Here is a 15,202-nt window from a genome sequence, read left to right on the forward strand (position 1 = left end):
CACAGAGTGATTCAAAAGACATAAAGCAGAGCATATAATAATGGTTGCAGGACAGTAGCCAAATATAAACTTCATTAGTCATTTTACATTTGAATGCTGCAACAGTCCAATCAGAATGAGTATTAGAGAGGGCTGAGTAATAATAAACAGGAATAGACATAAATGATTGAAACCATTGCATGAGTAACTGAATAAGATTAAGTAAAGTTCAATTACAAAGGTTCAAATTGTCACATGTCCTCAAATAAACTCATCACATGAAACCCTTTCCAGTCACTCCGTCCCATATGTGGTCAATCTTGAATTATTAGCCTCTATGGCACACCTTTGGTCTTCAAGAGATGGTCTTCATCCCTCCTGGGGTGGTGCCGCTCTTCTCTCTAGAAATATGGCACATAGTCTTAGAGTTTACACTTGACTAACTGGGGCCCAGGTCAGGAAGCAGACAGACTGGCTAAACCGACCGTCTGGTAGCAAGAAGTCGGTTAATTCTCAGCACATAGAGACTCTTTCACCTAGATATCACACTATAGAGACTGTGTCTGTTCCCTGAACTAGAAAAAAAAAAACAACAACCTCCAAACCAGTTTATGAGTAACAATCTAATTCCAAAAGGTAAAGGGGGAGGTGTAGCTACAATTTATAGCAATATTTTCAGTATTTCTCAGAGGGCGGGCTTTAGGTTTAACTCCTTTGAAGTAATGGTGCTTCATATAACATTATCTAGAGAAACAAATTTTAATGATAAATCCACTTTGATGTTTGTACTGGCTACTGTATACAGGCCACCAGGGCACCATACAGACTTTATTAAAGAAATTTTTCCAATTTTCTATCCGAGTTAGTGCTGGCTGCAGATAAAGTTTTAATTGTTGGTGATTTTAATATCCACGTTGATAATAAAAAAGCATTAGGATCAGCATTCATAGACATTCTGAACTCTATTGGGGTTAGACAACACGTCTTAGGACCTACTCATTGTCGAAATCATACTTTAGATTTAATACTGTCACTTGGAATTGATATTAAAGGGATGCTCCACCCCAAAATCAAAATTTTGTCATTAATCACTTATTAATCACGTAGTCGTTCCAAACCCGTAAAAGCTTAGTTCCTCTTCGTTACACAATTTAAGATATTTTGGATGAAAACCGAGAGGCTTGTGACTGTCCCATAGACTGTAAAGTAACTTGCACTTGCACTGATGACAAAGGAATTGTTGAAAAAAGTCATTATTTTTGTTTTATTCGCTTACAAAAAATATTCTCGTCACTTCATAACATTACAAAGGGAAAAAAAAACATGACATACAGCCAAGTATGGTGACTCAATTTGTGCTCTGCATTTAACTCATCCAAAGGGAACACACACACCGTGAACACACACCCGGAGCAGTGGGCAGCCATTTATGCTGCAATGCCCGGGGAGCAGTTGGGGGTTCGGTGCCTTGCTCAAGGGCACCTCAGTCGTGGTGTTGCTGGCCAGAGACTCGAACCCACAACCTTAGGGTTAGGAGTCAAACTCTCTAACCACTAGGCCACGACTTCCCCAGTGGTTACGGTTGAATCACTGATGGCAGATGGACTATTCTGACGATGTCTTTCATACTTTTCTGGACCTTGACAGTGTAACTTACTTGGCAGTCTATGGGACAGTCACAAGCCCTCCCTTTAACTGCGTTCCAAAGACGAACAAAGCTTTTACGGGTTTGGAATGACATGGAGGTAAGTGATTAATGACAAAATTTTCATTTTGGGGTGGAGTATCCCTTTAATGGTGTTGAAATTCTGCAGCAAAGTGATTATATCTCAGATCATTATATAGTCTTGTGTAAACTTCATATAGCTAAAACTGTAAATTGTACTCCTTGTTACAAATATGGTAGAACCATCAGTTCTACCACAAAAGACTGCTTTGTAAGTAATCTTCCTGATTTATCCCAATTCCTTAGCATATCCAAAACCTCAGAACAACATGATGATGTAACAGAAACTATGGACTCTTTCTTTTCTAGCATTTTAGATACAGTTGCTCCTTTACGCATAAAGAAGATTAAGGAAAACAGTCTGACACCGTGGTATAATGAGCACACTCGCACCTTAAAGAGAGCAGCCCGGAAAATGGAGCGCAGCTGGAGGAAAACAAAACTAGAGGTATTTCGTATTGCTTGGAAGGAAAGTAACCTATCCTACAGAAAAGCATTAAAACCTGCTAGATCTGATTACTTTTCATCTATTTTAGAAGAAAACAAACATAACCCCAGGTATTTATTCAATACAGTAGCTAAATTTACAAAAAATAAAACATCAACAGGTGTTGACATTTCCCAACATCACAGCAGTAATGATTTTATGAACCATTCTGTCACCGATGGAGTTTTGGTTCCTTCCCGCTGTCGCCTCTGGATTGCTTAGTTGGGGACACTTAATTTCCAGCGATATCGTCGACTTGATTGCACAGATACTATTTAAACTGAACTGAGCTGGATGATGACATCACTGAATTTAAAGATAAACTGACATTTAACTGAAAATTGAGTGTTTAATCCTGTCATTTTTCATTATTGACACTTTTTTCCCATTCGATACTGTAAAGTTGCTTTGACACAATCTGTATTGTTCAAAGTGCTGTATAAATAAAGGTGACTTGACTTGACCTTTGATACCTGCTTACAGCAGAGGCCATAAAGGTTAATGGCATACAATAAATAACAGCTCAGAGAGAGATACGTATATAAGGTATAGTCATTCTCTTCACTGCCGGACTTCACAATCCAAGCATCACTGACAGTGAATTGTGGAAAAAGATGGCCTTATTCACTATGTTAATTATTTTAGCTTGTCTGCATGTTGACAGTTTAAGGGGTGCTGTTGGTAAGTCCAATTTATTTAAAGTCAAATCTATCTATCTATCTATCTATGATTAAAATAATTATTTACAGGGCTTCAGCCTACACCTTTTCGGTTATTATGTACAACTTTATTTATTTTTGTATGATTGATTGTCTGTGAGGACCGAAATTAAATAAATAAATAAAATAAATAAAATAGACAAAAGTCTTAAAATGCTCTTGTGGTTTAGTTTTACTTTTGATTATGTCAAGTTCAAGTAACTATGCTGCTGAGGCAACAAACAATTGAAGTAAAGATCTGAGATTGGGAGCAGAGTCATGCCACTAGCATTCGAGCAAAATTTCAGTATTTCGGACCAATTTTTAAAATAAATGTTTAATTTGTCTTAATTTTCAATATATTGCATATATTGATGTAGTGTGTGCTACTGAATTGAGTTCTTAAACCAATTACTTGTTGTTTAAGGTTCTACACAGATAGACTGTGTACATGGTAGCAGTAGAAATCTAGGCAGGGTCGATGAGGGATATGGAGGTGAGATATGCCCACACAAAATAATATGTTTTATTATAATATTTAATATATAAAAAAGTTTTTATTAATTTTGATTTGTTAATATTAAGATAAATGATCTGGTTTTTAAAGAGCATCACAAGAGTATTGGAAAAACAGCACTGGCATTATCTGGTATGTTTGTTTTAGATTGTGTGTTAGAATATGTATTTTATCTGCCTTACAGGAGGAGTTCTAGAGACTATCACTAATATCAGCCCGGATGATCGTCTAGTTCTGGAGCCATATCTCAGTGCTGTTGCTATAAAATATTTGGAGCTGGTTTACACTGCTGGAAGCTCAACCGCTACTGTACGGATCATCAAACCACTGGATGCTGACGAAATAATGATGGTTTGTTCCATCCTCACTGACCCCATGCCTATATATAGATAGATAGATAGATAGATAGATAGATAGATAGATAGCTAGGGGATTGTATTGCATTTTATTTTATCATATATGTCTGTCTGTTTGTATGCTTTGTCTTCTAGTATGCAGATGCTTTTTATTATTCAATCACCTGCGTAGGAGGGGTATGTTTATTTAAACAATAACATCATAAAATCATTAAATAAGACAATGTATTATAGAGAGAGAGAAAAAAAGATTACTATAAACTAAATTCTTGATTTTCCATTTCAGGCAAAAAACATCCGGACACTTATTGTTATGGATATAAATGACAACCCTCCAGTCTTCCAGACCAAATCATACGGCATCACAGTGTGGGAGGTGTGTGTAATCTCACACCTTTATAGTGTGTTTGGTCACTGAGGGCCCTCGCACCTCTTAGTAAACCCTGTCTTTCATTCTTTCATTCCAGAGGATTGCTGTGGGTTCAACTGTGCTCACTGTGTCAGCTACTGATAATGATGTAGCTGCACTAAACAAAAAAACTCTATATTCTATTCTGGTAAGTCATGAATGATTCTTACACATTTGATATACGCAATAGGCTTCCGCAAAACTGCATTAATGGTGAATGCGAAAGCCCTACATGCACTAAATGAGTGAAACAGCATCCTACATTTGATCTGACAGTGTCCAAAGCCCAACTGTTGTGTTGTATTTTACAGAAGCTATGGGGCTCTTGACTTGGGAACTCTGCACTTTGATTATTAACAAAAACCTAAAGTTTATTTCACACACGCACACACACAGTAAAAATAAAATGATCATAATCATAATGATAATAATAAATAAATAAATACCATTGCACTTTTATGTCCCAATCCTTATCCTGTTACTAGGATCTCATATTCTGATCACTCTCCCATACAACTTTTAAACCATCTTTTCTAGCAAAATCCTCAGTGTTAAATTAACACTGCTCGGTGTTTATATGAGTCCACACTCAGAGTGTTAAAAAGTAACACTGAAGCAGTGTTAAAGTTATTGAGATCATTAGTTGATTAATTGGGTGATGATTAATCATTAATGAAGAACGCCTGCTGTTAACAAACTGAATCACTGAAAGAAAGAGAAACAGAAAAAAAGAGATGAGGCGAGCAGAAATACAAGAACTACAACTGACTTCAGCCAAAATCAATTGCTTTTGACCCTTGACTTTAAAGGGGACATATGATGCAATTTCAAATTTTCCTTTCTCTTCGGAGTGTTACAAGCTCTTGGTGAATAAAGAAGATCTGTAAAGTTGTAAAGACTAAAGTCTCATCCAAAGAGATATTCTTTATAAAAGTTAACACTCGTCCACGCCCCCCTGAAACAGCTCGTTCTAACACACCCCCACATCTCTACGTCACTATGTGGGAAGATTTGCATAACGCCGCCCAGATGTTCATGCAAAGAAAGAATGTGTACCTTTTATTCTCGCTGTAGTGTTGTTGCCACCACCGCCATGTCGTATAGACACTGTGTGTTTCATTGTAAAAGCGAAACTACTTTGTTTGGCCTTCCAAAAGAAGACAATACCTGCTTCGTCATGCCTGGGGCTGATCCGTGCTGGTCGCTGAGGAAATACATCAACTTTGCACTGTGTTTCGCCGAATCGGCTTTCACCATGGACGAAGCCCGGGGTCGTCACATGTGGTTGCTGCAAGACCAAGGTACGCTCCTTCGTAAAAATCCGCCAGCCGCACCATTCTCAAGCCGCCCGCCTCTGCTCACTCAAGCCGGACGTGGCTCACTCTAGGCCTCCGGCCTCTGCTCACTCAAGCCGGCTGCGGCTCACTCAAGGCCGCGGTGTGTGACGCTGTTTCGTTGACAAAGCAATACTACTTTGTTCTTGCCTTCCAAAAAAAAACACGACTAGAAATCATGTTTATATCATGATTATTATGGGTTTATGTTTATGTCTCGTCGCTCCAGCCAGACAAGGCATCACAATATGTTAAGAGGCGTAACATTTCCGTCTCATGCTTGAGGCATTCGGCCAATCACAACGTACTGGATAGCTGGCCAATCAGAGCATACCTCGCTTTTCAGAGCGATGAGCTTTGTAAAAATCTACGCGTTTCAGAAGGCGGGGCATAGAGGAGAAACAATAATGTACAGTATGTGAAATATTTTTTTTTAACCTTAAACTGCATAAATTTCATTACAGCAAATACACAAAATAATGTTCTTTTTAGCAACATCATATGACCCCTTTAAAACATTAGAATTTCTTTGATTGCTGTAACTGTGTGTTTGTTCTGCTGTGCAGAATTGATGCATGGAAATAATTTTTTAAGAAATGAAAGGAAATTAAATAATATTGTGTACATTCATGAATTTATGTACAGTATGTCCCCATTTTAATACATCACTTCTACTCTGTTTACAGCCTCCAGTACCAGACGAATTTGAACTGAGTTATGATGGGCCAATGAATGAATGTAACATCAAGTTGACTAAACCTCTGAACTACAACAACGTTCAACATTACAAATTCATCGTGAAAGCTAGAGTAAAGACGAACTCCTACATCCATTTCACTTTGATTACTAAACGTCAAAGTACTGCTCTAGTCTATAAACCGTAGCTCACACCCGAAAACTGAAAACTCTGTCATCACGTACTTGTTCGTGGGACACAAAAAGAGTTGTTTAGCAGAATGTCCAAGCTGCTTTTTACCATACAAGTGTTTAAGGACCAGGAACAGCTGTCATGATGACAGGATTTAGATTTTTGGATGGAAAAATAATTTTAAGGGTGATAGTAAGTCAAGACTAGATGTATAACAAAATAAATGAAATGTCATGAAGAGATTAAAATAGTAAATTTAGTGGTTGGGTAAAGATTAATCCAACTATTGGGTTAAAATAAATCACAGATGGGAAGGTGCTTTACTAATCCAGTAGTTTGGTTACTTATTGGGGTTATTTTTAACCCAACATTTTTTTAAGTGAGATTTATTTTTTTTCTTGCAGGATGTAGGAGCACTCAGTGACACAATGATAGTTGCAATAGCAGTTAAAGATGAGGACAACCTAAACCCTTATTTTGACCACTGTCTCTACAAGGCATCCATTGAGGAAAATCAGGTAAATTACATTAAAAAAAAGAAACATATACATATATATATTTTAAATGACATCGGAGGACAACGTTGATGCTTTAAATGCATGTGTGAGCACACAAATAAAACCCTCTTTTCTGTCCATGCACAGGTAGGACACTTCTCAGACATCACTCCTGAGGCCATAAAAGCTCAAGATGGCGACAAGGGCATCAACACGTCTGTAGTTTACAGCATAACGACAGGTACCCTTAACAGATGATTACATGACATACGTCCTAATCTAAATAATAAATAATCTGAATGAAGTTTCTGATAATAAAAAAAGCATATATTGACGTTTTTGTTCCAGTCATTCCAAATAAATACCAGAACAACTTTGAAATTGATGTAAACAGTGGAGTCATCTCTGTGACGAAGGCGCTAGACAGAGAGGAAACAGAGCAGATTTCTGTTTTCATACAGGTATCAGAAGTTTCTGAAGACATTCATGAAAACCATTAGGCTGATCTTAAGAAAGAGAATTCAGTACTTTGTTTCTATATATTCTCTAAACAGTCATTCCTTGTAAAAACAGGCAGCTCAGCAGAATGATGCCAGGAAGACAGCTGAGACTACGGTACTCGTCACCATTGTGGATGTGAATGACATTCTGCAGAAATTTGACCAGGGGGTCCATTCTTCACACTTTGCTTAATACATCTGAGAAGATTTGACAGATGCCAGATCTTTTAACTCTGATATCTGATCTCTTAAAACCCTTATTTTGTGTTTAAATTCATTGTGCATCATAAAAGCATTTTGAGATTTGAGAAGTGGGTCTGCATCTCCTGCAATGTATTAAAGGCACCTGCATAAAAACACACTGTTCAAATCAATGCATGGCTGAGACAAACTATGTAATGTGCACAGCGAAATCCCCGTTGTCAAATTAACACTGCTGGCTGTCTATATGGGTCCAAACTACAGAGTGTTAAAAGTAACACTGAAGCGGTGTTGAAGTTAATAAGATAATTAAGTTTTTAATTAAGTGATGATTGAGCATTAGTGATGAACACCTGCTGTTAACAAGCAGAATAACTGAAGAGAAACAACAACAACAACAACAGAAAAAAAGAGAAACACAACAACTACAACTGAGTTCCAATCACAGGCTTATATGAAATCAACTGAAATAAAAGACATTAAATCTTAGCGGAGGAGGATTAAACAACTCCACAAACCAGCTTCAATCATTACTAACCAGACTTGCTTGTGACTTGAGAGTCCCACCTTTGGTTGTAGTTCTTGTTTCTTTTTCATTCAATGATTCTGCTTGTTATCAACATCGTTTCTTCAAATAATCAAACAATCATCACTTAATTAACCACTTAAGTACCTAATTAACTCTAACACTGCTTCGGTGTTACTTTTAACACCCTGCTGGTGGTTCTCATATGTACACAGAGCGATGTTGATTTAACGCCGGGGAATTTACTGTGTTTACACACCTGGAGGTGTTCCAGAAAGCAGGTTATGTGACATACCTGGGTATGTTTAAGAGTAAGCAAGCAGATAAACTCAACTTTCGGTTCCAAAAACGGAGGTAACTGCTCCGGAGTAGGTTATGTTTCAGTGTTAGCTTACTTCAGAGCTGCATGCTCTACTGACGAGACTCCAGTGGATGTGAGAGATTATGATATATTATTACAATAAAGTTTATATATATATATATATATATATATATATATATATATATATATATATATATATATATATATATATATACCATATACCATATTCTAATATGCTTATTATTATTTATTATAATATAATTTTTATTGGCATATATGGATCTGCATTTTCTATAATGTATATATATTAGTTATCTGTATAAATTATAAAACACTTATGACAAGGTAATGTTTATTTTATTATATTATGTTTATTATATTTTATTATCATCTCACACATCATGGATCTGCATTTTCTATAATGTATTTTTATAATTTTCATATATCTTTATATGACTTTTATATAATTAGTATCAAACAAACAAAATAATTATTTTTCTCAAGGATTAAAGATTAAGTGGGGAAAAAAAAGAAAAATGATTGCACAACCATCAGTTGGGTGGCCCCAGGGGTGTATTTCCAGAAAGCACGGTTAACTTACCATCAGCTAAACCCTGAACTTTCGATTGATTAACCCAAAACGTACTCCGTCACAGACATAACCTTGGTTCCCTGAGATACGGGAACGAGTACTGCATCTTGCTAGATGCTATGGGAAAAAGTCCTTTTTTCTCCTGAACTGAAGCCTTTTAAGTCACATAGTGTAACTGCACAGCCATTGGTTCATGCAATATATTTTTAACAATTGTAGTTGTGCTACAATAGATATGAATCAAAGTTATTAACAATGAACTGTATTACATAGTTAAATGCAAGGTCCAAAGACCCTAAGTTAACAAAAATACAATTTTAACAAAACTTTTTCAAGAACAGACCTAAAATGCAGAAGAAAAAAAAAACAAATTTACAACCACTTATACAAAGTACAGTAAAAACAAATTTATAACATGATGTTTGTTTATTTTTAATAGGCATACTGTCAATTTTTCCTTTCAGCAGTGGGCAGGAGTCAACGGATTTCTGGAGATCTTTTGCATATACTTGCAAAGTTGTCCCTGCAGAATATGAGGGAGCAGAAAAGTCCTCTCCTCTGATGCAGTTTTTGCCTTACACAAAAATTATATAAAAACAAATATAAAAAAATAACCGTTAATACATGTCAAGTTTGCCTAATGTAAAGAAGTGTTGCACAAAGCTTATATTTAACCAAATATATAAAATAAGGTCTTCTGTGAGGACTCTGTTTCAAGACAAATTGGTAACTCTGATACGTAAAGCAATAAATAATAAAATAACAAAAGACTACAAAACAGGTAACTGGAAAATAACAAACAAGAACTTAATAGTAAAACAAAATAGAGAATATGCGACAGTCAGTAGGTGATAGTCAAGTCCACTCTGATGGACTCCAACTCACCTTAATGCCTAGGTATAGCCTGTACTTTATGAAAATTAAACATGTTTATAATATAGTTTTTTTTAAAAAAAGAAACATTAAACCATGGGTACCACAAAACAGCCATGGTTGTGCTACAAAAACTGTGGTTAAAACCTCTTCGTCACAGAAACGAACCCCGTGATTCCCTCTGCTGGCCAGCAGAGGGCACCCTCACCTGAATACTGACACACACGCATCCATCCATTCATTTACACTGACTACACTACATTTCCCACAAGCCCCGTCCTTGGACTCTAATCACCGTCACAGGTGCTCTTCATCAGGACTTGTGTATAAAAGCTGGACTATCACAGGAGATCAACGCGAAGTCTTGATTTGCTGTGTCTGTCATTTCTGAGCGTTACTACCAGTGTTTGTTTTCCTGTTACCGACCCTGTTTGATCTCCTTTACGTACCTTTGCTGCCTACCTACCGACCCTTGCTTGTTTACTGGGATTCTTTGATCTCTGTTCTCCCTACGATAAAGCCTTTGCTGGTGTTGACCATTGCCTGTACAACTACGAGTTTCTGCAATAAAGCCTGCATATGGATCCCATGTCGAGTTCTGGATCATTACACTCTTCAGCCCTGTTGCATATTTTGCATTTTTACAGAATTAGGCATACCAGAATTTTATAGAGTGCCCTACCCACAAACAGTAAATTTATACAAACACAAATGAAAAAAGTTCCTGACTCGTTACTCACCCGTATGTCATCCAAGATGTTCATGTCTTTCTTTCTTCAGTCACAAAGAAATTAAGTTTTTTGAGGGAAACATTCCAGGATTTTTCTTCATACAGTGGACTTTTATGGTGGCCAGCAGATTTAAGATTAAAAATGCAGTTTCAATGAAGCTTTAAAGGGCTCTACACTATCCCAGCCGAGGAATAAAGGTCTTATCTAGCAAAACAATCTATAATTTTCTTTAAAAAAATATATAGTTATAGACTTTTTAACCACAAATTCTGGGCAAGCATTAACTTTGCAATGTGCCTATGCATCTTCATTGCGTGATCATGGAAAGGTCAAGCTGTTGTAGGCGGAAGAACCGACATTACGCAATCCTGTTGGAAAGGTCATGCGCGGTCTTTGTAATTTGGTTAAAAACTCCACCTCATTTTCTCCTCCAACTTTAAAATCGTCCGATATTATTCTACCTTTTTAGTAAAGGGCATTTGACATTGCATGCTGGCTTCGTAAACACTGAGTCGGTACAAATTCACCTGTATTAAACTTTGAACTTTTATTAAAAAACTAATAAGGATATGATTTACCTGCATTTAACACAAATAGCCTATGGATTTCCCCTTAGACTACCTTAAAATGATCGTAGTTTGTGGTTTATTATCTTACAGTATTATAGTATTATCTTATAGTACAATGGCAAATTATTTTTTTTTAATTAATAAAAACAAAATGAATAAGATGGATAGAGCCGAGCCGTTGTAACCCGTGTCAAATGAAGCTGTCTCTCTACAGTAGTCTACACAGCGAACGTGAGAGCACAAATTGCAACTTTATCCACTCCACTGAGCCAACAACTGACAATGCACACATTCCTCTAGCTCACATCTAACTTGGTGTATTTCCCACGTGTTTTTCTCTGGACACGGACTGGCACAGAAAACCCATGTCCAGTTTTTGCATGGCAAATATGCCATTTGTCTCACTGACAGTAACACTCTGCAGATGACAGGCGTGAGTTGTGAGAAATGTTGTGAGACAAATCTGCATGTCTTTTCAAGAGGTGTGTTATAATTCTTGAGGAGACTAAGATTGCAATGGGGACACCTGACGGACTTCCCATAAACCTCTGCAGCATTCTGCACCGGTTGCCATGCATACAAGTGGTCTTGGGATAGTCCAGATTCTGCTGATGGGGTGGCATGAGGCAGGACAGGCTCCATAGACTGTGAGGTCAGTTGATTGTAACACAAGACCAAGGGCCAGTTTTACTAAACAGGCCAATCTAGCACAATAGCGCAATTCCAAAAGAGCACCAATGGGCATGGAAATTTCTGCGGATTACTTAATAACACGCAAATTAAAGAACTCAAACACAACATCTCATTTCCGTATCAACCAATGCAATATACTAAGCACAGCAAAAATTAGAGCAGTCGCAAATAAACACTAAACAAACCATAGTACATTGAAAAGAACTGGAGGCCAAAAAATGCTAGAAGATTGCATGACTCCTAGGTGAGGATTCCAAGTCATCTTTTTTTTTCCTGAAGCAAATTAAAAATAACATGTTTTGGCAAACAATTTTTGGTATTCTTCTTGCATTCCAAATAAATTATTTGTGGGAAAAATCCTCACCTCTGCGGTGCCTCCTCCTAGCAACAAATTGCAGCCATTTCAAGTGCGAAATAATTTAAGACATGCTTTTTTTGGGTGCCAAATAATGGCGCAAATAGCAGTAATTTGACGGGCGCAAACGTTAGGAAATCTCATTGTGTGATTCATTTGAATACTCTCCTCCCTTAAATTTGCATTTGAAATAGAAACTTCTAGAAACCTAGATAATCTAGATATTCAATAAGGTCAGGCACAAAAATAACTGTCCACGCCTTTTCAGTGCTAATTCGTACTCAACTAATTCAAAAACTCTGCACGTCTTTGGTAAAACCTGACAGTACTATTTTAACCCCAAAAGCGCTGGCTGCACGGCTGCGCTGGCACAAGCTGCAAGTAAAACTAGCCCTAAATTCCTTTCTATGTCCACTCTTCTTATAACAGTCTGTGAACAGTAGGGGCAGTGGAAGTCTACCGCAGCAATGGCATGGTAATCTGCACCTATGCAAAATTTGGCCTGAAAAAAAAAAGGTCAAAACAATAAAAATATTAGAACAATAAAATAGGGGAAATAGATACTTATGTGCACATTTAAAAAGAACTATGTTAGTTGGGCTATGACCATCTGGGATGATGATTCATATTAGTGTGACAATAAACCTGATATAACTTGAACTGTAAACAGAAAAGTAGAAGTAATAACATGATGTGAAAAAGGAGATAGTGGAAAAGCAAGAAACTTTGAAGAAATAAAAAAACTTACATTTATTTGGCAGTAAATTCAGGTTAAGGAATAAAATTGATGTAACGTTAAACAACAAAGCAAAAGTAAAAACGAAGACAAATTAATTTACCCATTATTATCTGCCCTTTGTGATCCAACTGCATTTGAACAGACTTGCCCACCATTTTCTGGATACTGGCTTCGGTTACATTATTATATTTTTGTGTTGTAGTGGTGCAGTATGTTCCGCATCATAAAGATGTGCTCAGAGGGTGTGATGGTATTCAGAAAAATAAATGTTCTTCTTCATGTTCGCAAATAATTGCTTGGCACACTGGCTGTTGACCCAGCCAGCAAGTTCAAGGACAAGTGCAATCCTCCAAGGGCCATCTCTAGGGTCCTTTGTCATTGTACGGGGCTGTATTGGTCAGCTGATTCAGTGTTCAGATGGCAGTTTACATCAGCATTCATTTTCTTTGTATTCATTTGTATCGTATAGGCGTTTCTTCTGCACGTATCCGGCGTTTTGGGAGAGCGAAACCAATATTTTTCGAAACCAGGTCCCAGAGTGGATAAATTTGAAAACGCCACTTTGCGTTTTCGCGTGGACAGCGAATCTGTATATTTTCTGAAATGATGATGTCATCAGCCCATGTCTCGCGCCTAGTCAGACACCGCTACGTCACGTAACAGCAACAGAAACATGAACATACACTGAACGATTGTCTTTTTATTAACTAACATTAACACAGATTAATAAATGTATTGTTCCATGTTTGTTTAAATACCGCACGCAAGGTTAATGTGCATAGTCCAAGTCTTCTTCTCCATTTTTAGTGCATCTCTGTGGCAGAATTACACCGCCACATACTGGTCTGGCATGTATACTACATTGTTTTGTGTCGGTTTTGTGGTTTCGTGTGGATGCAGATATTTCTTGAGACAAGGGGAAAAAAAGATCGGATAGGGATAGCTCTGGCTTCGTGTGGACTAAATGGCCTTAATGTGGACTAAATGGCAAACTTTCAATCTCCCTTAAGTTGGTGTGTGTTGCTAATTCCCTCGCAAAGTCATAAATGGCAGTGTTTGGGAAGTGCTTCCAGTTTAGCAAAATGTCAGCATAGTCTTTGGGATTCTCTGCTCTTAAGTTAAATTTTGAGTAGACCACTGCACAGGGGCACATAACAACTGCCCAACCCCCTATGAGTAGCAAATAATTGAGCTAAATATACTGTTCATTTTGCTATGTTAAATACCTGCAACAGATGAATTGGTATGCCACATCATGAATGATTTAGTGAGAAGAAACAAAAAAAGTTTGAAAGTTTGTGACCGCTTTAGAATTTTTTATATTTCTGCATAAATATGTGACCCTGGACCACAGAACCAGTCATAAGTCACACGGGTATATTTGTAGCAATAGCCAAATGGTATGGGTCAAAATAATATCCTAATGATTTTTGGCATTTAAAAATCATTCAATTTAACTAAAGATCATGTTCCTTGAAGATATTTTGTAAATTTCCTACTGTAAATACATCAAAACTTAATTTTTGATTAGTAAATAAGCATTGCTAAGAACAATTTGGACAATTTTAAAGGCAATTTTCTCAATATTTTGATTTTATTTTCTTACTTATTTATTCATAAAAATGATACAGTATTACATATCTGTGAGTGGCAAAAGTAGTTCCAGTTCATTTTTGTGAAGCACTCCTGTTCAAGACCGAGACGGCAGCAAGCGCATCCTGTTTGTTTTCTTTATTTTATAAAAGCACGCTTTGTTGATGTTTTGCACACAAATAAATGTAGACTCTTTACAGTTCCGAGTGATGTATTACTCTTACCTTTATGAGCAAAAATGACAATGCATTTTAAGTAGTTTCCACTGAAAAAAAAAAATACAAGCGATCACACCGTAGCCTCCATGTCCTGTAATATTTGTAATATACTTTAACAGTTTTATATCTATAGATTTTATTTTAGGCAAGTCGTGATGATTTGAGAAAAGACAAAATTTATCAAACATAGGCTATGATCAACTCACTGTGTGCCACTTTACTCAAAAAAAAAAGCTTCCATTTAACAAAAAAAAAAAAAAAAAAAAAAAAGCTCCAAACTTTTTTTAATTAACTAAATAAAAAAAAAATATATATATATAATCACTTTGCCATTACATACACAACTGAACTATTTTAGTAGCTGATACAGTAGTATAAGCTGTTTTGGGAGAAGGTATGTTTTTAGTTTTGTTCTCTCT

The 15,202-nt window shown here is 36.7% G+C and overlaps 1 protein-coding gene across 1 annotated transcript; it reads left to right on the forward strand.

Annotated features, from left to right (window-relative positions):
* The first annotated feature begins 2,735 nt into the window (after nucleotides 1–2,735).
* Nucleotides 2,736–8,538, forward strand: LOC109070242 (protocadherin-like wing polarity protein stan). The gene is made up of 11 exons (XM_042721057.1): nucleotides 2,736–2,873; nucleotides 3,318–3,386; nucleotides 3,592–3,758; nucleotides 3,899–3,940; nucleotides 4,050–4,139; nucleotides 4,231–4,320; nucleotides 6,193–6,315; nucleotides 6,779–6,892; nucleotides 7,019–7,112; nucleotides 7,220–7,332; nucleotides 7,445–8,538. Exons 1-11 carry the CDS (start codon nucleotides 2,807–2,809, stop codon nucleotides 7,562–7,564), a joined length of 1,089 nt encoding a protein of 362 aa, XP_042576991.1. The 5' UTR covers nucleotides 2,736–2,806; the 3' UTR covers nucleotides 7,565–8,538.
* The last annotated feature ends 6,664 nt before the right edge of the window (nucleotides 8,539–15,202 follow it).

The sequence above is a fragment of the Cyprinus carpio genome, chromosome B3 (genome assembly GCF_018340385.1).
Source record: "Cyprinus carpio isolate SPL01 chromosome B3, ASM1834038v1, whole genome shotgun sequence".
In the NCBI taxonomy this organism is placed as follows: Eukaryota; Metazoa; Chordata; class Actinopteri; order Cypriniformes; family Cyprinidae; genus Cyprinus; species Cyprinus carpio.